The sequence below is a fragment of the Macaca mulatta genome, chromosome 4, assembly GCF_049350105.2.
Source record: "Macaca mulatta isolate MMU2019108-1 chromosome 4, T2T-MMU8v2.0, whole genome shotgun sequence".
NCBI lineage: Eukaryota > Metazoa > Chordata > Mammalia > Primates > Cercopithecidae > Macaca > Macaca mulatta.
In genome coordinates, this window is record NC_133409.1 from 43946192 (window position 1) to 43973282 (window position 27091).

Genomic DNA, 27091 nt, shown 5'->3' on the forward strand with positions numbered 1-27091 from the left:
ACCCAAGCTGGAGTGCAGTGGTGTGATCACTGCTCCCTGCAGCCTGGACTTCCCAGGCTCAAGTGATCTACCCACCTCAGCCTACTAAGCAGCTGGGACCACAGGTGTGTGCCGCCACGCCCAGCTAATTTTTGTATTTTTTGTAGAGATGGGCTTTCTCCATGTTGCCCATGCTGGTCCCAAACTCCTGGGCTCAAGTGATTCTCCTGCCTTAGCCTCTTGAAGTGCTGGGATTACAGGGGTGAGCCACCACACCCTGACTTGAAGCAATTTTTTTGATGACCGTTTTTTCAAATTTTGATTCAAGAAACAGGTTACTGTCTTAACCATTTTGAAGTGTGCAGTTCAGTATTGTTGGTTCACACTGTTGTGAAACAGATCTCCAAAAATTTTCCATCTTGCAAAACTGAAACGCTGTGCCCACTGAAAACAAACTTCTCTCTTCTCCTTTCCACAGGCCCGGCAACCACCATTCCACCTTGTTTCTGTGAATTTGACTATTTTAGATACCTCTTATAGGGGAACCACACAGTATCTGTCTTGTCTTCTTGTGAATTGCTTTTTTTTTTTTTGAGACAGAGTCTCGCTCTTGTCGCCCAGGCTGGAGTGCAGCGGCACAATCTCAGCTCACTGCAACCTCTCTCTGCCTCCGGGATTCAAGTGATTCTCCTGCCTCAGCCTCCCAAGTAGCTGTGATTACAGGTGTCCACCACCATGCCTGGCTAATTTTTACATTTTTAGTAGAGATGGGGTTCCAGCATGGTGGCCAGGCTGGTCTTGAACTCCTAACCTCCAGTGATCCACCTGCCTCAGCCTCCCAAAGTGCTGGGATTACAGGCATGAGCCACTTTGCCTGGCCGTGACTGGCTTATGTCACTTAGTATAACGTCCTGAAAGGTCATCCGTGTTGTATGTGTTCCTTTTAAGGGCATATATACAGCACATTTTGTTTACCTGTTCATCCACTGATGGACACTGGGTTGCTTCCACTTCTACCGTGAATAGTGCTGCTATTGTTGAATATGGGTATGCAACCATCTCTTGGAGATCCTGCTTTCAATTCTGGATATGTACCAGAAGTGAGATTGACAGATTATATGATGGTTCTATTTTTACTTTTTAAAGAAATCTCCAGCCTGCTGCAGTGGCTCACACCTATAATCCCAACACTTTGGGAGGCTGAGGTGGGTGGATCACCTAAGGTTGGGAGATTGAGACCAGCCTGACCAACATAGAGAAACCCCGTCTCTACTAAAAATACAAAATTAGCCAGATGTGGTAGTGCATGCCTGAAATCCCAGCTACTCGGGAGGCTGAGGCAGGAGAATTGCTTGAACCCGGGAGGTGGAGGTTGCAGTGAGCCAAGATCGCGCCACTGAACTCCAGCCTGGGCAATAAGAATGAAACTCCATCTCAAAAAAAAAAAAAAAGAAAGAAAGAAAGAAAAAGAAATCTCGATGCTGTTTTCCATAGCGGTTGCATCATTTCCTAATCCCACCAACAGTGCACAAGGGTTATAGTCTCTACACATCCCACATCCTTGCCAACACTTATTTTCTGTGTGTATCTGTGCTTTTTATTTATTTTTTGTTTTGTTTTATTGGTTGTTTTTGGAGACAGAGCCTTGCTCTGTTGCCCAAGGTGAAATGCAGTGGCGTGATCATAGCTCACTGTAGCCTCGAACTCCTAGGCTCAAGTGATCCTTTTTCCTCAGCGTCCTGAGTAGCTGATGCACACCATCATATCCAGCTAATTTCTATTTTTATTTTTTAGAGATGGGGTCCCACTATATTGTCCAGGCTGGTCTGGAACACCTAGCCTCAAGCAATCCTTCCACCTCAGTCCCCAACATGCTGGGATTACAGGTGTGAGACACCATGCCTAGCCTTTTTTTTTTTTTTTAATAGTAGCCATCCTAATGGATGTAATATCTCATTGTGGTTTTGATTTGCATTTCTCTGATTAGTGATGTCAAGCATCTTTTCATAGGCTTGTTGGCCATTTGTTTATCTTCTTTAGAGAAATGTCTATTCATGTCCTTTGCATATTTTTAAAAAGTAGGTTATTTGATTTTTTTCACTGTTGAGTTAGAGTTCATATATTCCAAATATTAATCCCTTGTCAAATATATGATTTGCAAATATTTTCTCCCATTACATAGATTTCATTTTCACTCTGTTGATTGTACACTTTGATGCACAAAAGTTTTAAATTTGATGAAAGTGCAGCAATTTTAATAGCAAATACTAAGATCTATAAATTGGTATACACTAACATTTATTATATTCCTAGTTGGCTTATACTACAAAGGAAAGGAATGGCTGATATCGTCAACTTGTTACAGGGCAGCTATCAAAAATCTCAATGGGGTGGAGCATGGTGGCTCACACTTGTAATCCTGACACTTTGGGAGGCCGAGGTAGGTGGCTCTTTTGAGCCCAGGAGCCCACACTAGCCTGGGCAACATGGCGAAACCCCATCTCTACAAAAAAATACAAAGAAATTAACTGGGTGTGGTGGCACACACCTCTGTAGTCCCAGCTACGCCTTGGGAGGCTGAGGTGGGAGGATCCCTGGAGCCCAGCAGGGCGGAGGTTGAAGTGAGCCATTGAACCACTGCACTCCAGTCTGGGCTACAAAACAAGACCTGGTCTTAAAAAAAACAAAAACAAAAGCAAAAACAAACCAAAAACCCCCAACCCCCTGCCCCTCAAAACAAACCTCAATGGTTACTTTTGTTCAGGAGAAAGAGATGATGAATGTTTTAGAAGTAAATATCTAGTTTCTATTCTTATAACTTACATTCTTCCTTGCTTACACTTAAAGTAAAATTGTTTTAAAACTTACGCAATTGAACTCTTCCATCATTGTGGGATGAGGGGAGAGAAGGAATAAGATGGTCCCAGATATGGCTGGAGTAAACCAGCAAAATGGCAAAGTGAGTCCCTGAGTCACCTGTCAAATTGTCATCTCTGTGGTTGGGACTTCATGTACTTGGAAAGTTTCAGTGAAATTTATCATTGGCAGAAACCAATTGTCTTTTGTTTCACTTTACCTTACTTCTGGTTTTCCCTGTTTAGCTTACCTGTGCCTAGGGCAAGTTGTGTTCCACATCGTTTTTCTATGTCCTCCCAAAGTAAAGCACAGATACTATTTGTTTGGGGTTTAAATGTATAATGACATAGTAACTCTTCTCTAAATGGTGCAGAGATATTGGCAAGTTTATATGATGGGAGTAAGTTTATCTCGTGTAGAATGTCCTATTAGAGTTTCTTGATCTCAGCCTTTTTGTTCTCCAGGTAAGAAAAGTTTTCAAACTCTGCCTTTTCCTTATTCTGGGTGTTTTTTTGCTTTTTTTTTTTTTTGAGACGGAGTCTAGCTCTGTCGCCCAAGCTGGAGTGCAGTGGCCAGATCTCAGCTCACTGCAAGCTCTGCCTCCCGGGTTTACGCCATTCTCCTGCCTCAGCCTCCCGAGTAGCTGGGACTACAGGCGCCCGCCACCTCGCCCGGCCAGTTTTTTTTTTTGTATTTTTTAGTAGAGACGGGTTTTCACCGTGTTAACCAGGATGGTCTCGATCTCCTGACCTTGTGATCCGCCCGTCTCGGCCTCCCAAAGTGCTGGGATTACAGGCTTGAGCCACCGCGCCCGGCCTTTTTGTTTTGTTTTGAGATGGAGTCTCACTCTGTCGCCCAGGATGGAGTACAGTGTCGCAATCTCGGCTCACTGCAACCTCCGCCTCCAGGGTTCAAGCGATTCTTCTGCCTCAGCCTCCTGAGTAGCTGGGATTACAGGCATGCGTCACCATGCCCAGCTAATTTTTGTATTTTTAGTAGAGATGGGGTTTCACCATATTGGCCAGGCTGATCTCGAACTCCTGACCTTGTGATCCACCTGCCTCGGCCTCCCAAAGTGTTGGGATTACAGGCATGAGCCACCGCTCCTGGCCCTTATTTTGTTTTTTTTTAAGCAACAGTAACAATGACAAAATACCTCAAACAACTAGTTTCCTTCTGTATAATTGTGGTGTTTTCCCAAAAGCTTTTGCTTTCAAAACAACATCAAAACAAAGTCGGCTACCCTGTCACATGAAGAAGTCCTTTCTCCCTCCCAGTGGGAGGGAGTGAAACACCAGAATTCTTTGCCTGTTTTCATTTCATCCCCAGAGCCTGGGAATGTGGAGTTTCCAGGACTCCTTTAGAAATGGGTCCAGACCCATGCAGCTTAGCGGAATCATCACACAGAATTGTCGGGAAGTGAGAGAAAAGGAGAGTTTCCGTTGATGGTTACCATCTCTGGGAGCCTCACTTCTGCTCTGCACTATTTATTTTCTGATTGACAATCCTGGGAAACAGTTCTACTTTGGAACTTGGTTGCAAAGTCCCATGACTTGCTGGCCATCCACCCTAAACCCTGCATGTGCCTGATATCTTACCCTGCGGCACAGTAGAGGCAGAAATGCAGTGTCCTCAACCGGAGTGCATACTGTCCAATTCACCCAGGATGTGAAGGAGAACAGGGCCATGGTGATGGCCCCGACACGGTGCAGGAGGAAGCAGAGGTGCCTCAGGTATCTTGGTCTTACAGGCAGATGGCATTTTGGTTTTGTGCTTACATTTTCACAAACTGCTAATAATTTCTGTTCAGGATTATGTTACCAACTAATATGACATTTTGATTTTTTTTTCCTCAGGCTATAAAATTGGTGTTAAAAATTTACTGAGGCCTGAAGTGAGAGATTTCTGGGAGAAATTAGGAAGCTATGTGGCCACTGAAGAAGAAGGGGGTCACGTGGACTTCTTCGTGCCCCTTGGAGCATCAGGTTAGCTCGGAACACCGCGTACAGAGACAGTGGCCTTGCCACTTCATGGGGATATGTTGTGAATTACTGAAATGCCCCTGGGTCAAATGATTCAGTCACATTTCATGCTTCAATTTCTTTTTTCTTTATACTTCACATATCCAGGTATTTCAGGAAAGTAGCAGTGAGGGATAGTGATGAGAGTAACCTGTCTCTGCAGAAATACAGTCCCTAAATGGCAAGACCCAGCAGCATTATTTATATTTATTCTGGAAAACACAATAAAACCAGCATCCAGGATATAAGGGAAGGTGCCTGACCATCATAGGAGCCATAATCATTCAATCCGAGGAAACGCCCCCTGCTGCCTTCTGAACCTGGAGTAGGCATGAACTTTGGTGACCAAGAACCTGAACTTGAGTTCCATCCACACCATCGTTTAGCTTTGTGGCATTAGGCAAACTTGTGGACCTCCATTTCCTCATATGAAATTAGAACAACAGTATCTTAGTGTGTCTTAAGGACTTGTGAATATCAAGATGACATAAATATTTAAATAATAAATATAGTATATATTCTTAGATAATATTAAAAACAGCGAAGTGCTTTATAAAGATGAGTATGGCTAATGACTAAGGTTGCTGATATCATTTTAAGTGGCTGCCTGTCTAGAATCAGCAACTCTGATTCAAAGTTGATTTCTATGCTTGAAGAGAAACTTCAGAAGCATTAAGTGAAATTCACTCTTTGAGATCTGTTCAGTAAAAGCTCTGTATTCATGGACAATGTTTTACCAAGCAGAGCAGGGGAGAGGGAATGTGAAATTAAATTATCTCATGCTGTTTTGTTGTTGTTGTTGTTGTTAGCCATTCCTTGGGGAACTGTGAGTTTTAAAATTCTTTCTACTCCTCAAATTTCACAGGACTGTTGGACATATGCAAAGCAAGCCCCTGGCAGGCTTCAATCAGGGGACAGGAAAAAAAAGAATGGGAAAGAATTTTTTAAAACGTGTAAATAATTTTACAAAGTTATTCCAGTTACATATATATATATTTCTTAAATCTCAATTATGTAGAAAATACGCTGGTCGGGTGTGGTGGCTCATGCCTGTAATCCCAGTACTTTGGGAGGCCAAGGTGGGCAGAGCAACTGAGGTCAGGGTTCGGGACTAGCCTGGCCAATATGGCGAAACCCCATCTCTACTAAAAATAGAAAAAATTAGCTGGGTGTGGTGGTGGGTACCTGTAATCCCAGCTACTCAGGAGGCTGAGGCCGGAGAATCTGCCGGGAGGCAGAGGTTGCTGTGAGCCAAGATCACACCACTACACTCCAACCTGGGCGACAGAGTGAGACTCTGCCTCAGGAAAAAAAAAAAAAAAAAGAAAATACGCATAGAAAAATCTAAAAGGAAATATACCAAAATATTAACAGCACCTATTTCTAGATGCGTTTTGTAATTTTCCTACTTTTCTACTTTTGAACTTAGTTTTAAAAGACTAGGTTACAAAGAGTTCGATGGCGTGATCTCATTGTTTACAACATGCGTGAGTTGGTGTATGTATTTATAGAAAAAGATTTGGAAGGATGTATACCAAGGTCTTGACACTAGTTGGATATAAGTGAGTTTTCCTTTCTTTTTTTCTCCCTTTAATTTATTTTGTCTCAATTTCCTGTAATGAACTAATATTACTTTTATAATAAGAACAAAACAAATATTTTAAGTGAAGAAGAAAGGACTTGGGAAAGTATTGAAAGGCAGAATAAGAATAAAGGGGGGAAAGTGGATTCAGTGACGTAAAATTATCTCAAGTGAAACTTAATGACACTCAAAAACTAGGCTTCTCATCCCCATTCTGGGCCCCAAAATTCTCATCAAATGTAATATTCACCTGGATGCATCAAAGATCATTGACTTCTCAGTCCAAATATCTCTTTTCCACCACTTCAGGCATCCCTCTTAGGCTTGTCAGCCCAGTAGCTGTATCACCCCTAAAATCTTGATTTCAAGTATTTATCTTTGAGAACCATTTTCAAATCATGTACTCAAATACCCCCACCACAGCAATTCTTTTCGTCTTTTTTTTTTTTTTTTCCCCGGATGGAGTATCACTCTGTTGCCCAGGCTGGAGTGCAGTGGCGTGATCTTGGCTCACTGCAACCTCCACCTCCCGGGCTCAAGCGATTCTTCTCAGCCTCCCAAGTAGCTGGGACTACAGGCATGCGCCACCACACCAGCTAATTTTTGTAATTTCAGTAGAGACAGGGTTTCACCATATTGGCCAGGCTGGTCTAGAACTTCTAACCTCATGATCCGCCCACCTCAGCCTCCCAAAGTGCTGGGATTACAGGCATAAGCCACCACACCTGGCCCAGCAATTCTTTATCTAAGACCTCCAGCCTACACGCTCCAACTTTTTCACTATCACCACGTCTTCATTTTTGCTTCCTTTCCTGTTAAACTTGGATTTAATGGCCCAACTTTATCATCACTCCCTTGCTAAGAATCTGAACTTCCTTGTCTTTTTTGGGTAAATCCCAATTCATTTGGCTAAATCCCAATGTTAGTTAAAACACAACTCTCTGCACACGCTATACCTGTGGGTAGTAAAGCAGCTTTAAAGACTGTTGGAGTAAGTGATACAACTGTTCTGATTGGTCTAACTTTACTTTGGTGACATAACTGTCAAATGGGATTGCAACACTGATGAGCAATTTCCTTGGTAAATTCATTTTCACACTCTTTGAGATGACAATTTTATCTCTTCTCTTTAGACAATCTTTCAATAACCCTGTCTCTCAGCTTTGACCTCACCTTTTAGTTCCCTGAGAAAACAGAATCATATGGGAACTCCCTAATTTTCCTCCCACCATCGAATCCACCACTAGCTCCACCTTTTACTTTTTATTCTGTCTCCCTTTCTGCCTTGATGGAAGCAGCACCCATCTCAAACAAGCTCAGATACTGCACTTGGAATCTAGCCCATTGCCTTTCATCTTCTCCAGACTTCCTACATCCAATCCTCTCCTATGCCCTCATGTCTCTCTTTATTGGATTGTTTCTATCAAACAGAAACACCTGTAGTATCTCCTGTCTTTTAAAAAAATAAAAGGACAACAAGCTTTCCCTCGCCACTTTTTCAATTGACAAGACCAGAGGTTCTCAGACTTGAGCGTGCATCCATATCACCTGGAGGGCTGGTTAAACTACACATTGCTGGGTCCCACGCAGAGTTTCAGACTCAGTTAAGTCTGGGGTGGGGCTGGAGAATTTTCCTTTCTATCAAGTTTCCAGGTTATGTTGACGCTGCTGCTTCAAGGCCTTCCTTCCTCACCTCCCACACTCTCCTCAAGCTCCTCCAATGGGTCTCTGTCTGTACTGGCACTGCTTTTGGAGGACTGTAAGTGACTTCCATGTGCTCAAATCCAGTGGTCCCTGCTCCATTCCCATCTCACTTTGACTTCTTGGAAGCATCTGATGCAGAGGAATGCCCCTTCTTGAAATACTCCTTCTCTTGTTGTCCCTAATACCACCCGCTCCCTGTTTCCTCCTACCTCAGTGCCCTCTTGTCTCCTTTGCAGGTTCTTCTTTCTTGCAGGATCCTTAAATATTCTCTACGGCTTGATCCTAGCCTCTCTCCTTTTCCACATACGCACTCTCCTCCCTAGGCAGTCTCACTACTCCTATGTGTATTATTCCTTTCTCACGCTTGGTCCGTTCTCACGCTGCTATGAATAACTGCTGGAGACTGGGTAATTTATAAAGGAAAGAGGTTTAATTGACTCACAGTTCTGCATGGCTGGCGAAGCAAACACGTCCTTCTTCACATGGCAGCAGGAGGGAGGAAGCAAAGGAGGAAGAGCTAAGGAAAGGAGGAAGCCCCTTATAAAACCATCAGATCTCATGAGAACTCACTCGCTCTCACGAGAAGAGGATGGGGAGATTGCCCCCTTAATTCAATTATCTCCACCTGGTCCCACCCTTGACACGTGAGGATTATTACAATTCAAGATGAGATTTTGGGTGGGGACACAGCCAAACTATATCACTGTGACTCTAAATATAATTTATATGCTGAGAACCCCGAAATTTATGTCTCCAGCTCTGAAATCTCTGAGCTGCAGACTCATATCTAATTCCCACTTGGAATCTGCATACTGGATGTTTAATTTTCACATTTAATAGACACCTCAAAGTTAAATCAGACCCTTGATTGCCTCCCCAGCACCAAACCTACCCCTTCCCCAGATTCCTCCGTAAAAATATCATTCAACAGTTACTGCATAAGCCAAAAATCTGAGAATCTGAGACTCATTCTTTTTGGCATTAAAAACATTTTTAAATATAATTAATATACAATAAACAGTACATAACTAAAGTGTGCAATTGACTAAATTTTGACATGTGTATACTTATCCCATGAAACCATAAGAAAAATCAAGAAAATGAACATATTCATTACCCGCAAAACTTTCCTCATGCCATTCCATAATTTCTCTCTCTTGCTTTTCCCGACCCCCAACCTGAGGCAACCACTGGTCTTTCTTTCACGTATATTAGTTTTCATCTTCTGGAATTTTCCTTTTTTTTTTTTTTTTTTTTTGAGACAGGGTCTGCTTTGTTGCCCAGGCTGGAGTGCAGTGGTGAAATCAAGGCTCAGTGCAGCCTCAACTTCCTGGGGCCAAGCGATCCTCCCACCTCAGCCTCCTGAGTAGCTGGGACTACAGGCGCACACCACCACACTTGGCTAATTTTTTTATTTTTAGTAGAGACAGGGTCTCCCTACGCTTCCCAGGCTGGTCTTGAGCTCCTAGGCTCAAGCAATTCTCCTTCCTCAGCCTGCTGGGATCACAGACGTGCGCCATCCCACCTGGCCTAGAATTTTCCTTTTCCTTTTTTCTTTTTTAATATGGAACATTTCAAAAATTTGCAGGTCATCCATGTGCAGAGGCCATACTAATCTTCTCTGTATTGTTCCCATTTTAGTATACGTGCTGCCAAAGTGAGCACTGATCTAGAATCTTCTATAAATGGCATCATATAGTATGTATTATCTGTCTGACTTTCTTCACTCAATCATTATTTTAGATTTATCCATTCGATGCATGTATCAATGTCTCCTTTTTACTACTGGGAATTATTACATTGTACATGTATACTACAATTTGTTTATCCATTAATTTGTTGATAGATAAATTTGAGTTCTTCCTGGTTTCTGCTTTTACAAATAAAGCTGCTATGAACATATGCTTTCATTTCTCTTGGATGAATACCTGGGAGTAGAGTGGCAAGGTTATAGGTAGGTGTATGTTTAACTTTATAAAAACACCAGCTAAACTGATTTCCAAAGTGACTTTAGCATTTTACATTTCCACAAGCGGTATCTGAGAACTCTAGCTGCCCATCATTCTAACACTTGGTATGGCCAGTCTTTTTAATTTTAGCCATTCGGGTGGGTATGTGGTGGTATCTCACTGTGGTTTTAATTTGCATTTTTCTAATGACTAATGATGCTCAAGATCTTTTCATATGCTTATTTGCCATTCTTTTGACCATCTTAAAGACTAGGTTGTTTGTTTCTTATTCAGTTTTAAGAACTCTTTGCACATGCTGGATAAGTAACTTGCAAATATTTTCTCCAGTCTGTGACTTATATTTTCCTTCTTTGAACAGTTTCTTTTCAAGCAGAGTTCTTCTTTTTTTTTTTTTTTTTTGAGACAGAGTTTTGCTCTTGTTACCCAGGCTGGAGTGCAATGGCACAATCTCGACTCACTGCAACCTCCGCCTCCCAGGTTCAAGCGATTCTCCTACCTCAGCCTCCTGAGTAGCTGGGATTACAAGATTACAGATGCCCGCCACCATGCCCAGCTACTTTTTTTATATTTTTAGTAGAGACAGGGTTTCACCATGTTGGCCAGGCTAGTCTTGAACTCCTGACCTCAGGTGATCCGCCCACCTCGGCCTCCCAAAGTGCTGGGATTACAGGCATGAGCCACTGCGCCCAGCCTGAAGTACAGTTCTTAATTTCGATGAAATCAAATATATCAAATATTCTTATATAGATCATGCTTTGGCATCATATCTAAACACGATTTGCCTAACCAAAGGCCACTAAGATTTTCTCCTATGTTTTTTCTAAATGATTTATAGCTTTAAGTTTGACTTTTAGGTCTGTGATCCACTTGACTATTTTTTTAATGTGATATATGAGATATGGATAGAAGTTAATTTTTTTTTTTACATATGGCTAGTTGTTTCATCACCATTCTTTATAACTACTATCCTTTTTCCAATGAATTTAATTTGCACCTTTGTTGAAATCTATTGACTATGTATGTACATTGGACTCTCTATTTGATTTCATCGATGAATTTGTCAATGAAAGTGCTGTAGACATCAGTAGGTGACAGACATCCCAAACTTTCAGCTGCTGTCATCTTGTTTCATGAAGCAATTGAAGCATTTTGGAGTATTTATTCTTGGACCACAAATAGTTAAAATAAATTACCCATTTCATTCCAAGTAATTCAACCTGTATGCTGAATTAAATAATTCAATCTATATGTTGTGCCACTGAAGGGGCAATTTTTAATTAATTAATTATTTATTTATTTTTTACTTTGAGTTCTGGGATATAAGTACAGTGTGTGTACCTTTGTTACATGGGTATACCTGTGCCATGGTGATTTGCTGCACCTATCAACCCGTCATCTAGGTTTTAAGCCCTGCATGCATTAGCTATTTGTCCTAATGCTCTCCCTCCCCTTTCCCCCCAACCGTCCTAGGCCCAGGTGTATGATGTTCCCCTCCCTGTGTCCATGTGTTCTCATTGTTCAACTCCCACTTATGAGTGAGAACATGCGGTGTTTGGTTTTCCGTTCCTGTGTTAGTTTGCTGAGGATGATGGCTTCCAGTTTCATCCATGTCCCTGCAGAGGACATGAACTCATTCTTTTTTATGGCTGCCTAGTATTCCATGGTGTATATGTGCCACATTTTCTTTATCCAGTCTACCATTGAGGGACATTTGGGTTGGTTCCAAGTCTTTGCTATTGTGAACAGTGCTGCAATAAACATACGTGTGCATGTGTCCTTATAGTAGAATGATTTATAATCCTTTGGGTATATACCCAGTTATGGGATTGCTGGGTCAAATGGTATTTATGGTTCTAGATCCTTGAGCAATCACCACACCGTCTTCCACAATGGTAGAACTAATTTACACTGCCCCAACAGTGTAAAAGCATTCCTATTTCTCCACAGCCTTACCAGCACCTGTTGTTTCCTGACTTTCTAATAATCACCATTCTAACTGGCATGAGATGGTACCTCATTGTGGCTTTGATTTGCATTTCTCTAATGACCAGTGATGATGAGCTTTTTTTCATGTGTTTGATGGCCTTATAAATGTCTTCTTTTGAGAAGTGTCTGTTCACATCCTTCGGCCACTTTTTGATGGGGTTGGGTTTTTTTTGTTTTTTTTTCTTTTTTTCTAGTAAATTTGTTTAAGTTCCTTGTAGATTCTGGATATTAGCCCTTTGTCAGATGGATAGATTGCAAAAATTTTCTCCCATTCTGTAGGTTGCCTGTTCACTGTGGTGATAGTTTCTTTTGCTCTGCAGAGGCGCTTCAGTTTAATTAGATCCCATTTGTCAATTCTGGCTTTTGTTGCAATTGCTTTTGGTGTTTTAGTCATGAAGTCTTTGCCCAGGGAAGGGGCTAAATTTTAATCATCATATTCCATCCTGTATTTAACTTTTTAAAATCTGTCCTCTTATAATGAGACTTATCCTTTGAGTCAGACTATTTTAGAAAAAATACATAGATTTTTCTCTTTCTTTGGGCTGGGTATTCCAAATCTGAAAATAAGCCCCAGATCAAACTCCATGCCCTCTTTCCCCATCCTGGAGTTTAGTCCTCAGATTGTTTCGGCTTCAGTATTTAGGGGTGAACTATAAAGTGTTCATGGACTGTTCAATGGAGTGGTTTGAATGGAAGACAAGAACTGCTAGCGGCCTTTCTCGGCCATCTCTTTAGTGCCCGTACATAATATTTAACTGCTCTGGATTAGTCTGTTCTTGCATTGCTATAAAGAAATACCTGAGGGTGGGTAATTTATAAAGAAAAGAGGTTTAATTACTTCGTGGTTCTCCAAGCTGTATAGGAAGCATGCCACTGGCATCTGCTTGGCGTCTGGTGAGGGCCTTGGGGAGCTTATAATCGTGGCAGAGGGTGAAGGGGCAGCTGGCGTGTCACATGGCAAGAGCGGGAACAAGAGAGAGGGAGGAGGTGCCACACACTTTTAAACAACCAGATCTTGTGTGACCTCAGAGTGAGAGCTCACTCATCACTAAGGGGATGGCACTAGCCATTCATGAGGGATCTGCCCCCATGATCCAGATACCTCCTGCCAGGCCCCACCTCCAACTCTGGGGATTAGATTTCAACATGAGATTTGGAGGGAACAAATATCCAAGTTATATCATCTTCCATGGCAAAACATATGAGTAAACTAACAAAAGTATTTTTGACTATGCAGAAGCAGGAACTGAAGTTCTTTCCCAGCTGTCTCAACTAACTGGCACATTCTTTACGGCCCCCACTGGGATTGCAACTGGCTCTTACCAGCACAGTAAGTGTTATGGGAGCTGAGTGCCATGTCCAATAACACAAGCCAACTCCAGGATCATCAAAAGACAAAATCCAGTTAATAGTACTGGTATGGCTGATATCCATTACTCTCTTTCATTCCTCCCCTGAAGGAACGCTATTACTTCCCAAACTAGGTAATCTCACATCATTCAGTCATTTGCTTAGAAGAGAATTATTTATTGTACATATTTGCCCCAAACCATCATTTACAAAAACTCTGTTGAAAACATATCTTTAACAATTAAGCAAAGTTGCTGATCTAGAAAAATAATAAGTACAAAGAATAACTTTTCTTGGTAAAATATAGTCAATATGGTTTTATTTGGAAAAATAAATTATAGCTACGAAGAGATGGCAAAGAGGCTGGCTTAGTTTCCATTACAGTAGCATTATCTGAGAGGAAAAACAATCAGAGAAAATACACCTGAAAGCAAACTTTCATTTAGGTGCTAAAGCTGCAAATTTAGATTAAAATGTAACATGGGCTGACCAACAAGAGAGTCAAATTGCTTTGTTACACTGACGCCAGTCATTTTCCGCTTTAAAACACCCTTGATTCCTATCAAGTAGGGCTGAGAGTGATGCAAACTATATAAAGCATTGCTTCTCTACTCCTAAATGCCAAGGGCCTTTTAGAACTTGGGAAAACTGGCACAATTGTGAAACTGGTAAGGGAAAATATTCTTTATAGATAAAACAAAAGTGCATTGACCTAATATAGTTTTGAAGCAGAGGTCACTTGCTAATTTTAGTTAATATAGCAACGTCACCAAATGATAGCATATTTGGCTCTGTGGAGAGAGAACTGGCCTAGCAGAGCACAGCAGGCTGTGAACACTGTTGCTGGTAATAGGGAACAGGTTTTCTTTCTTTCTTTTTTTCTTTCTTTCTTTCCTTCCTTCCTTCTTTCTTTCTTCTTCTTCTTTTTTTTTTTTTTTGAGACAGAGTCTTGCTGTGTCGCCAGGCTGGAGTGCAGTGGTGCGGTCTTGATCTTGGCTCACTGCAACCTCTGCCTCCTGGGTTCAGGCGGTTCTCCTGCCTGAGCCTCCTGAGTAGCTGGGACTACAGGCGCCCGCCACCATGCCCGGCTAATTTTTGTATTTTTAGTGAAGATGAGGTTTCACCATGTTGGCCTGGATGGTCTCGATCTCTTGACCTTGTGATCCACCCACCTCGGCCTCCCAAAGTGCTGGGATTACAGGAGTGACCCATCACATCTGGCTGGGAACAGGTTTGCTTCTTTTTCTCCTCCTCTGCCTTCCCTTCCTCCTATTCATCCTCCTTTTCCCTCTCTTGTTCTCATTCTCCTTATTTAAAAAAAAAAAAAAAGTATGTTGTGGCTGGGTGCGGTGGCTCACACCTGTAATCCGAGCACTTTGGGAGGCCGAGGCAGGAGCATCACGAGCTCAGGAGTTTGAGACCAGCCTGGCCAACATGGTGAAACCTCGTCTCTACTAAAAATACAAAAATTAGCCAGGCAGTAGTGGCATGCATCTATAATCCCAGCTACTTGGGAGACTGAGGCACAAGAATTGCTTGAACCTGGGAGGCGGAGGTTGCAGTGAGCCGAGGTCGCGCCACTATACTCCAGCCTGGGTAACAAAGGAAGACTCTGTCTCAAACAAAAACAAAAACAAAAACATGTTGTGAAGCTTTCCACATGTTTATCAGTAACAGTAGAGGAAACAAAGCAAGTAAGGCTATGTATCCACTCAGGACAGAAAATCAAATTTAACATACCAGTGCATCATCCAGTAATTGTTTTTTAAGAAGAGAAACTTTCTTTAAGCATCTGCTATAGTCCTGTAGACAGATTTGTAGAGCGAGGTAGCAGTTTGACATAATTTAAGAAAGATAAGGATTTGGCTATGACAGGGTTGACTTTCAGTGGCCTGATGGGGAAGCCGTGTAGTGTGGGATTTCTTGTGTTTTCACTTGTAGGCTGGAAAGATACAGCAATGCATTCTTCCTTAGATGACTTCTCAGCTTCCCAATGCACAATCCAGCAGCTGTTTTGTTTCGTTTTTTAACTTTGAATGGAATATGTCAGCCTCAGCTATCAAAGAGTAGAGATGCATTTGAAATGATTCATTGAATCCTTTTTGAGTTTCTAATTTTAGCTTTGAAAACAGAGGATGGGTGTTTGTCTTAGTCTTCTAATGAGAAACGATAATAAACTCAATACAAATGCAACTAAGTTTTTGTTGTACTTTAAACAAGACGTAGAATTCTTTCATCTGAGCTCAAGCCTGCAATAATAACAGAAGAAAATCTTGTCAGTTCTTAGTGATTGGCTGGGATCCCAATGGGGAAAGGCCCCCTCTTCCATCTACTTCTGCGAAGCAAAGCTACAGACATGGTCCAGCTTCGCAGACTTCCTAGAAGAAACCTTGAAAACAGTAAGGAAGCAGCTGTATCCTCTCTTCAAGGAACTGCAGAAGAGCATCAGTGGCAGGATGATAGGTAAGCAGTCTTGCTACTTCTGTTGCAGGTTAATTATGAAGTTGCTTTCATATCCCGAGTGAATACTAGTTGTGGCACAAGTAAAATTTTAACTTCAGTAAAACTTTATCTCCTAGGTTGCCCACACTTCCTTTCAAATGTAATGAATACCCGCTAAGAACAAATATATTCAGGTTCAAAAATGTTGAAGCTGGTTCTTATTTTAACATTTTACCACCTTATTAATTCTTTGTCACTTATTTACCTGGACACAATTTGCTGTTTGCTAAGCCAGAGAGCTGTGCACTTTTCCCACTAGAGTTTGCTCTGAAAGTTAAGCACCTCTTATACCCCAGCAACTATTATATAAATTGTTCTACAATTTAAATTCTATTTATTTTCTATCTAAAAAATATAATTTAGTGATGGGCTCCATGGGACTTTGCTGAGTCTATTGGACATGGTTGAATGAATTTTTCCATTCACATTCCAGCCCCATGATGGAATGAATGATCACAGCAGAGCCCTTTGAAAACAATTTACTTCCTCCACTTTGCATCTTTTCCTAAATTAGTCCATTCTGTAAAATTAAGTATATTTCACCATCTAGGTAAAGAGTTTTTCTTTTTCTCATCTGCAACTATTCATATCTATTCAATTTTTCCCCTACTACTTTCCGCCTGACTAAAACACCGTATGAATCAAATCACCCTCTATCTATGCCTTTCTTCTTTTCCTCTGCCCAGCTCCATATTTAAGGTCTGTTTACATAGTTACCATCTACACAAGAGCTGTAACACACAAGCGTGCATGCAGATATCTGTCAATATGTGTCCTATGTCTCTTTACAGAAATGCCTCCAAAACAGGGATTTGCCTTCCTGCTTATTTGTACTACCTACTCTATCACATTTAGGAGGTGTTCAACCATTATTTAAAAATGGTTATGAAGTTGTAAACACGGAGAAAGTATTTCTCCTAGTTCTTTCTTTCTTTCTTTTTTTTAGACAGAGTTTCACTTTTGTCCCCCATGCTGCAGTGCAATGGTGTGATCTCGGCTCACTGCAAACTCCGCCTCCCGGGTTCAAGGGATTCTCTTCCCTCAGCCTCCTGAGTAACTGGGATTACAGGTGTGCACCACCACGCCCAGCTAATTTTTGTATTTTTAGTAGAGACAGGGTTTCACCATGTTGACCAGGCTGGTCTCAAACCCCCGACCGCAAGTGATCCGCCCATCTCGGCCTCCCAAAGTGCTGGGATTATAGGCATGAGCCACCGTGCCCAGCCTATTTTTTATATTTTTAGTAGAGACGGGGTTTCGCCATGTTGGCCAGGTTGGTCTCAAACTCCTGACCTCAAGTGATCTGCCCGCCTCAGCCTCCCCAGTAGCTGCCACACCTGGCTAAAGATAAGAGTATTTATGAAATAATATACGTAGGCAATGAGAAGAAAATGGAAAAATAATTTTTTTTTTTTTTTTGAGACGGAGTCTCACTCTGTCACCCAGGCTTGAGTGCAGTGTCACGATCTCGGCTCACTGCAAGCTCCACCTCCTGGGTTCACGCCATTCTCCTGCCTTAGCCTCCCAAGTAGCTGGGACTACAAGCGCCTGCCACCACGCCCAGCTAATTTCTTTTTGTAGTTTTTTAGTACAGATGGGGTTTCACTCTGTTAGCCACGATGGTCTTGATCTCCTGAACAAGGGCGGTCTTGATCCGCCCGCCTCGGCCTCCCAAAGTGCTGGGATTACAGGCTTGAGCCACTGCACCTGGCCCAACAATTTTTTAAATAACTGCATCGTGTTAAAAATATTTTAAAAATTAAAAGATGTCTGTGTATGTATGTTTGCATGTTATTTACTTTGGACTTTAAAATATTTAAATATTTGAAGCCTGGTGCAGTGGCTCAGCCTGTAATCCCAACAGTTTGGGAAGCTGAGGCAGGTGGATTGCTCGAGCTCAGGAATTTGAGACCAGCCTGGGCAACATGGCAAAACACTGTCTCCACAGAAAAATAGAAAAATTAGCTGGGTGTGGTGACGTGTGCCTGTAATCCCAGCTACTCAGGAGGCTGAAGCACGAGAATTGCTTGAGCAGGGGAGGTAGAGGTTGCAGTGAGCTGAGATTGCATCACTGCGCTCCAGCCTGGGCAACAGAGTGAGACCCTATCTCAAAAAAAAAAAAAAAAAAAGAAAAATGTATATTTGAGCATGAAGATAAAGGAGAAGATAGAGGAACTTCTGGTAGGATCGAGAGTCTAACATTTAAACTTATTGAGCTCCTTTTTACATGCTCTCTCCTTATTGTCCAATTTATACATTTCATTCAATATCAGCTTTGCCAGAGTGGGCACTTTTTATATGCTAGACATTTAGATTACTTTGGTTCATTTTATATTTTATCATAGTAGAAATCCTCATTGGGTAATAGAAGTTTTACTGCTATTCTTTGCATTTTTATCCACTAAAAAACAACTGTGGGTCTAGTACGATGCCTCATGTCTGTAGTCCCAATGCTTTGGGAGGCTGAGGTGGGTAGATTGCTTGAGGCTAGGAGTTTGAGACCAGCCTGGGAAACATAGCAAGACTCCATCTCTACAATAAGTTAAAAAATTGGCTGGCCGCAGTGGCTCACGCCTGTAATCCCAGCACTTTGGGAGGCCGAGGCAAGAGGATCACTTGAGGTCAGGAGTTCGAGACTAGCCTGGCCAACATGGTGAAACCTGGTCTCTACCAAAACTACAAAAAAAAAAAGAAAAAAAAAAAAAAAGATGGGCGTGGTGGCAGGTGCCTGTAATGTCAGCTTCTCAGGAGACTGAGAAAGTAGAATTGCTTGAACCCAGGAGGCGGAGGTTGCAGTGAGCCCAGATTGTGCCACTGCACTCCAGCCTAGGTGACGAGAGCGAGATTCCATCTCAAAATAAATAAATAAATAATAGTTTAAAAAGTAAGCAGGCATGGTGGTGCCTGCCTATAGTCCCAGCTACTTGAGAGGCTGAGGCGGAAGGATCACTTGAGCTCAGGGAATCAAGGCTGCAGTTAAGATTTTGCCACAGCACCCTAGCCTGGGCAACAGGGTAAGATCCTGTCTCACAAAAAAAAAAAAAAAAAAAAAAAAAAAAAAAAAAGCAACTGTGAGGACTGAGTTGTTGTTTTTAAATCACATTTCTTGCATAAATCAATTACAGGGCATGTGGCCTTATATTTACAGGGCAGTTTATGTTTGACACGATGGGTATGACCAACATTCTGAACAACCAAGAGACTGCACAAGCTCTGGCAGATAGATTGATGGAGTTGTCAAAAGAAGATTCTGTAAGTGTTTTCTCTGAAGAAAGTAAACTATGAAAACCAACATTTAAATACATTCTGTTTGCAGTTATTACTAATTTTTTTGACCAGTTTATCCCTTTCAGCGCACAATTCCTCAGAGAAATGACATCAGTTTATGAGAACAGCCACTAAGGATTCTGGGCACAAGATGTGTTAAGTACACAAGACAGACAAGTAGGAAAATCTTCTAGGTTATTTAAAGTTTATTACATTGTGCCCTGTTTTCTGTCTTGTGCTTAATTTCAGTCAGAAGTGACTTTTTATATATATATATGTAAAACATGCTAGTGGCTTTATATTTCACATAAACTTTACTCAACAGTGAAACCAATTCCCAGTTTGAGGAGAAACTTGAGGAAGTGTGACCCAGATGTGAAAAGATAAAGGGAAGGGGTGCTAGATGAGAGAGGAAGGGAAAGAGAACACAACAGAACAGAAAGAAGCAAATCAGTAATTCGGTTGGGGACGGGTGTAGGAGAAGCCCAAAGAAACAATTTCATCAGACACAGATCCAAGATTCTCTCTCATTAAGGTCAGTCTACACTTCAGAAAACAGTGAGAAGAAGCCAGTCCACATTTCAGAAAATGGTGAGAGGTCAGCCTCCAGACAGCTCTCACAGCCCCAAAGAGGACAGCATGGCTATAGGAAAATGCAGTGTGGCCAGGCTCACACCTTTAATCCCAGCACTTTGGGAGGCTGAGGCAGGCAGATCATTTGAGGTCAGGAGTTGGAGACCAGCCTGGCCAACATGGTGAAACCTCATCTCTACTAAAAATACAAAAATTAGCTGGGCATGGTGGTGGGCACCTGTAATCCCAGTTACTCAGAGGGCTGAGGCAGGAGAATCGCTTGAACCCGGAGGTGGAGGTTGCAGTGAGCTGGGGTCGTGCCACTACTGCACTCCAGCCTGCGTGACAGAGACTCTGTCTCAAAAAAAGAAAGAAAGAAAGAAAGAAAGAAAATGCAACGTGCAGCTCTCCATCTGAGGGAAGTCAGGAATACGAATAGGATGGAGATAGGGCTGATGTTAACATATTCAATAACCTAAATTCTCCAGTTTCCAAGGAATTCTCAAGGAGAGTCTCAAATCTTTCTTTTCCCCCATCATAATTCTACTTTGTGGGTGAGTTTAACACTGTCTCTGCACACGTTCTCTCTCTCCTTATTATCGAGTATCTGCTCCTGTTTCGGTGTGGCTTCTGGGTCTGCACCAGGCATCTCTGGGCGTAGCTGTTCTGCACTGGGTGGGGGCTGCGAAGCTGCATTAGCTGTAGTTTGTCTTCTGCAAAGTCTCAGCTACGCAGTGAGGCTCAGGCAGCCCAATGACGAAAGGCCTTTGGCGAGTCTTGCTGATAAAATGAGCAGGGATATTAACAGAGATGCCCCCGCACTGTCTCCCAAAACACCGAAGGATTACTCAGCGTGCTTGGTGTCAGTTCAGTGTACTTATTTCCACCTAATTTTTTAAAAATAACCATGTATGATATAATTTGGATGGTGCTCAAACCTATAGCCTGAGAGGGAACCAAATTTGAGAGGCCCAGCATGTTTTTCCTAGCAATTCTGCTACTGCAGCCTCTTTCCCAGGCCTCCTTCTTCCCCGTGAAAGACGACAAGATCCCTGCTGTTCCCTTTCCTCATTTGGCCGAGGGGATGGTGTGGGCCACTTTGGTTCCAAAGATCTTGAGAGACCCTCCCATAAAACTTTGGTGTCTTAACTGGATTGTGACAAATTGTTGAGAACCAAGAGTACGTATGGTAACTGGAATATGAGATTAACTAGAAAGTCTCATGTACTGACTCGAATGGAGTACTAGTCGCTCTGTTTTCTGGACATGTAAATTAATTAGGTAGAAAGCTGAAATCCCTGCTAAAAAGTGTGTTCTCTCTTCTGCTGCACTGTTAACAACTGTATTTCAGATGAATGTTTTAAATGGGAATTTTTCTTGGCGGGGGGGGGTGGGGGGGTGGGGCATTCTTTAGGACAAACCTCTGGAATTTTTGTCATATTTTCTGCTGAAGAAACATGGTAAAGAGAGCAAAGATTTTGAAGGAAATGTTATTCCAACAAAATGTGACCCAAAGACAACATTCAGTTTATTCATGAAGGTAAAGTTGCTGCTGCATTTTTATGCCGTTGCTTTTCTGTAGTTAGACCCACGTGATAAAGAAATTCATAAACCATTATATAAGCTCTATTGGGAAGCTTTAACTTGTCATTTCTCCAAAGAATTTTATTTTCATGAAGTATTATTGAAAAGGGTGTTTTGTAGTTTCATAATATGAGTAATACTTCAGCCACTTAAAAGCATGACCTGCACTATGTTAACTTGAGCAGCACTATTTGGTTGTGGGGGAAAGTTAGAAATTTGCATTTTGCTTTGCCATTTATACAGTTGAGCCTTGAGAGAACTTCAGGGGAATTTTTTTTGAGGGGGGTGAAACTAAGAATAGTTCTGTTTTTTCTTAGCTGAGATTCAAATTCATTGAAGAAAAAAAATGGGTTTAAAGTGAGTTCTGACTGGGCGCGGTGGCTCACGCTTGCAATCCCAGCACTTTGGGAGGCCCGGGCGGGCAGATCATTTGAGGTCGGGAGTTCAAGACCAGCCTGGCCAACGTGGTGAAACCGCATCTCTACTAAAAATACAAAAATTAGCTGGGCATGGTGGCACGCCTGTAATCCTAACTACTCAGGAGACTGAGGCAGAAGAATCACTTGAACCCGGGGAGGTTCAGTGAGCCAAGGTTCACTTGAACCTGGGGAGGTTCAGTGAGCAGAGGTCACACCACTTCACTCCAGCCTGGGCAACAGAGTGACACTCTGTCATAAATAAATAAATAATTAATAAAGCTAGTTCATCAGGCAAAAAAGAATAATTTTGCAAGTGCTATATTCAGAATCCAAGCATTCTTGGTTACATGAAATAACCAGGATTCAAGAAATGCTGAGAATTATGTTTTCATTCACATAGCTGATTTCTATGTAGGGGAAAATACTGTTTTAGAACCATTTTATGTCCATAGAGAAGTCACCTTTGATGTTTGAAGGCGTGGGATGGCAGTCCCTAACACAAACTCACCATGGGGGGCTGTTAGGAGTAAGAGACTTATGAGCACCCCTAGCAGGCAAATCATTTGTTGCCTTATTAACCTGATATTCTGGAAGTATTTGTTAATGCTTCTTTAAAGGACAGTGCAGGGCCGGGCAGGAGCACACACGGAGGACTGCTGGTGGCAGCATCCCCTCTGCCTGCCGCCCCAAATGAACTCAGCAGCACATACCTGCCGTCATTAAGACCCATGCTTGGCTGGGTGCAGTGGCTCAGCCTGTAATCCCAGCCCTTTGAGAGGCCAAGGTGAGTGGATCACTTGAGGCCAGGAGTTTGAGACCAGCCTGGCCAACATGGTAAGACCCCGTCTCTACTAAAAATATTAAAATTAGCCAGGCGTGGTGAGGCACACTTGTGGTTCCAGCTACTTGGGAGGCTGAGGCAGGAGAATTGCTGAACCAGGGAGGTAGAGGTTGCAGTGAGCCAAGATTGTGCCATTGCACTCCAGCCTGGGCAATAGAGCCAGACCCTATCAAAAAAAAAAAAAAAAAAAGACCTACCTTTCTGCTGTTACCATAGCACAACCCTTACTTTAGTCCTCCCCTTCCCCCACAAAGTGCCCAAGTGGCTTATTCTGCCCAATCACCTGATATAAGCATCTCCCTGAGAAAGGAGTCTTTATTTTATTTATTTATTTATTTATTTATTTATTTATTTATTTATTTATTTGAGATGGGGCCTCGCTCTGTCACCCATGCTGGGGTACAGTGGCACAATTATAGCTCACCATAGCCTTGAACTCCTGGGCTCAAGCCATCCTCCTGGTTCAGCCTCCCAATGTGCTGGGATTACAGGCCTGAGCCACCACGCCCAGCCATCCCAAGAGGAGTCTAAATGCCTTCCAGGGATATCTAAGCCCTCTACAGGCTGGAGCTCTGCTTGCTGGCGGCCTTGCCCCTAAATCGACCTTTTCAGGAAACTTCTCAAGCAGAGGGCAATTCCTCATCTTTTTAGTTTCATTCTCTAAATATTTGCAGGCGCTAACCACATGCTAGACCTTCTGCTAAATCCTGGGACTGGGCAGCAAAATAAGACAGTTCCTGCCTTTGTGGAGGATGAGGCCAATACATAAATAGGCGGTGCAGCATGATTAGCGCCTGTGCGGGCTGGGATGGGAATCCAGGGGTGGGAATGCCAGATGGGCATTTAGTCCAGACTCCCCTTTCTGCTTGTCAGAGGCTGCCGCTTTTGTCTCATTATGCCAGCCACCATCTCTTTGAAATTCGTGGAGATAATTCTTCCCAAAAGGGTGAACATAGTCTCCATCCATCCTTTAGCCTATGAAAACCTGAAAAACAGCACCCAGGCCTCTAATACCATTCATTTTCCCTTGGTTCACTAAAGGGAAAGATCAACATATATAACCCCATTACACAGGTTCCAAATTCTTCCGAAGTCCTTTCAACATCTGCTGATTCCTGACTCCCTGGAAACTTTATTGGATTCTTTCACCCACTTTTATTCCTAAGGGTGAAGCTATCGCCTCAAACCCCAGGCATACAGATCCCAGTAAAAGCCCCTCTTTGTAGCAAGAAAGCAATAAGGACAAAACTAAGGTGCTTCCTCCTCTGAAGTGCCACTCTCACATTTGAAAGACCTAACTCTTCGTGAGAACCGTTTCTGGGATCATTGACACCTAAGGGAACGATGACTCGGAGCAGTTCCTCTGAGACTCTTTCTCCTCAAGTTCCTCTGCCAAATAAAATTCAAGCTGAATGACGTCTTTTCAACTGGCTGTTGACCCAAACAGCTAATCATGTTCATAAAATAATGCATGAAATCTGGGCTGAAAGTTCCTTATTGCTGGAAATCAGGCCCTCTATGCTACACTGTCTGCCTGTAATAAAACTGGAAAAATGCAAAACTCCTTAATGCCTGGAAATTTCTTTGATTTTTTAAAAAATTGAATTAGAAAAAATACGTATTCGATTCTCATTTGATTCTCTACTATTTAACACTAAAGAGCTTGGGCACAAAGCCCACAAAAGAAATGCAGAGACCTCTAGGAGGAAGAACCACAGCTAAATGTCAGTGTTGAATTAGGATAAAAATAGAAAAGCTGATTTTCCTTACATTAGGGTTTATTTTTAAACCTGGATATTCACTCAGAAGCCTCAGGAGACAAAGGAGGGGAAAGTGAAAGCTTCTCTGAGATAATTGTTTTAAAGACCCTTCCAGGGGTGCAGTGGCTCACGCCTATAATCCCGGCACTTTGGGAGGCCAAGGGTAGATCACCTGAGGTCAGGAGTTCGAGACCAGTCTGGCCAACATGGTGAAATCTTGTCCCTACGAAAAACACAAAAATTAGCTGGGCATGGTGGCAGGTGCCTGTAATCCCAGCTACTCAGGAGGCTGAGGCGGGAGAATCCCTTGAACCTGGGAGGCAGAGGTTGCAGTGAGCCAAGATTGCAGCACTGCATTCCAGCCTGGGTGACAAGAGCAAGACTCCATCTCATTAAAAAAAAAAAAAAAAAACCCTCCCAGAGAGGCTTGTGTAATAGGGATTATCTGTCAAATCCAGGACTGTGTGTGTGTGTCCATCCATGTATCTATCTATCCATCCACCTACCTACCTACCTACCTACCTACCATCCTGCTGCCCAGTGATTATTTGCTCCTGGTTTTTGTCTGCCTATAATGTTTACACTGATACCATGCAACCATGGTGATGGCTGGCCGCCAGAATTATAATTGTTCCTGAACTCTACCTGTCATTTTCACAACTATTTCTGGCCCCTAATCCAGGCAGCAGAGTGTTTGCTGGCAGAAGCATCAGCAATGACTAGAATGTCTCTGGAAAATAGTGTCTGCCTATGCTCCATCCTAGAGAAAAATTCCTAACATGTTCTCCGAGCTTTTTTTTAATGGTCTTCCTTATATGTCCTGGAGAGCCAAGGCAAAGACCCACTAACCCAAAATGATCGTTGTCTTATAAACGTGCAAAGTTTCTGCCATGTTACTTCGTCTGAATTCATCCATAAAAACTAAGTAAAAGATAGCATCGGAATCTAAAATTAAGCTGTAAAAATTCTGGCAGTTAAACATATAATATAAAATGAGTGACCTTGCCAATTTTAGGTTCGAACAAAATTGCTATGCCAAATAAATGTCCTATCCACAAAGAAAAAATTATATTTAAAAAAGTAAGTTGCTGCTGAGCTGGAATGTGAAACAAAGCCCAATTGTAAGTGAGCAGCTTCTAAAATAGCCAAGGTGGTCTGGGGGTTCCATGATGACACCTGAATTTTAATGCATAAACTTTCATGTGAGCCTGTGTAGTCAGGTGATCTCCCAGAGACAGATGGCTCCCTTATCTGTGAGATCCACAATACAATTGTGTGCTGTTTGCATTATCTTAATCTTGGTCCAACTTGAGAGTTTTTTTTTTTTTTTTTTTTTTTTTTTGAGATGGAGTCTCACTGTGTCACCCAGGCTGGAGTGCAGTGGCGCGATCTCAGCTCACTGCAAGCTCCGCCTCCCGGGTTTACGCCATTCTCCTGCCTCAGCCTCCGAGTAGCTGGGACTACAGGCGCCCGCCACCACGCCTGGCTAGTTTTTTGTATTTTTAGTAGAGACGGGGTTTCACCATGTTAGCCAGGATGGTCTCGATCTCCTGACTTCGTGATCCACCCGCCTCGGCCTCCCAAAGTACTGGGATTACAGGCTTGAGCCACCGCGCCCGGCCTGTTTTTGTTTTTTGAGACAGCCTCACACCATCACCCACGCTGGAGTGCAAGATACTGGCTGGGCACAGTGGCTCACGCCTGTAATCCCATCACTTTGAGATCCCAAAGCAGGAGGAGCACTTGAATCTGAGACCAGCCTGGGCAACATAGTGAGACCTTGTCTCTAAAAAAAAAATGAACAAAATTAGCCAGGCATGGTGGCGTGTGCCTGTAGTCCTAGCCACTTGGGAGGCTGAGGTGGGAGGATCAATTGAGCTTGGGAGGTGGAGGCTGCAGTGAGCCAATATTGCACCACTGCACTCCAGCATGGGTGAAAAAGTGAGACCCTGTCTCAAAACAAAACAAAGTAGATCTCCTCCCTCCGCCCAAACCATAAGTATGGATACATGCGGGGCTGGTATGAGACAGCCACAGAGCAGAGGACAAAAGAAATCATAAGAAGACTCCCTGGAGCAGACAGGAAGCACTTAGGCTCAGGCGGGACCTCCTGCCATCTAGGACTAGAGCTAGCTGGCTGCAGCTTTGCACACCTGGGTTCTTCTGCAGAGGCTCAGGCTGCCAGAGCAATGTGGCATCTCCAAAATAAAAATTTGTTTTTGCCTCAGTAGAGTAAGGTAAAAGGAGTCTTGGTTACAAATTGAAGTTATTCTTCCAGCATCATCCCTGGACATCCAAGGGTTGCTATTGGTAGTTTTGTCGTTGATGAGGAAGGCAGCAATAATGGCCGCTGACCACGATCGTCCCTCAACATAAACACAGGACCATTGCTCTGTTGCTAGGGTGGACCCTGCGGTGCTGCAGGCAGCAGGGGTGGGGGTGGAGGGCTTTTTAAAAAAATGTGCTAAGTTTTAGGGAGGCCACAGTAAGAATAGTTAACAAGGTAGTGAAGAAAGAATAAGCCTTATTTAAATATGCAGGTCTAGAAAGGGTATGCAAACTATTTTTGACACATTTTCACTTGGTGGAAAAAAAAGGAGTGAGTTTTGTGAGCTTTTCCTTCTGGATCTTAAAAATAAAATAACCTATTTGCCCTCAACTGAGAAGGAACAGAGCAGAGCTGAGGCAGAAGCCTCT

At 42.6% G+C, this 27091-nt stretch overlaps 1 protein-coding gene and 1 non-coding gene across 5 annotated transcripts in view; one reads left to right on the top strand and one right to left on the bottom strand.

Annotated features, from left to right (window-relative positions):
• The window catches only part of ECT2L (epithelial cell transforming 2 like), a 110995-nt gene that overhangs the window by 50362 nt on the left and 33542 nt on the right, over positions 1-27091 (top strand). For 3 of the 4 annotated variants that reach the window (XM_015137347.3, XM_077999472.1, XM_077999469.1), the window contains 4 exons: positions 4692-4820; positions 13336-13428; positions 15729-15911; positions 19099-19202. In XM_015137347.3, the coding sequence (XP_014992833.3) occupies positions 4692-4820; positions 13336-13428; positions 15729-15911; positions 19099-19202 (509 nt within the window). The remainder of the gene's footprint in view (positions 1-4691; positions 4821-13335; positions 13429-15728; positions 15912-19098; positions 19203-27091) is intronic. The other variant, XM_077999470.1, reaches the window with a different exon arrangement.
• On the bottom strand, positions 9701-9807 carry LOC114677791 (U6 spliceosomal RNA). The gene has a single exon (XR_003729238.2). It is a non-coding gene; the product is annotated as a U6 spliceosomal RNA (small nuclear RNA).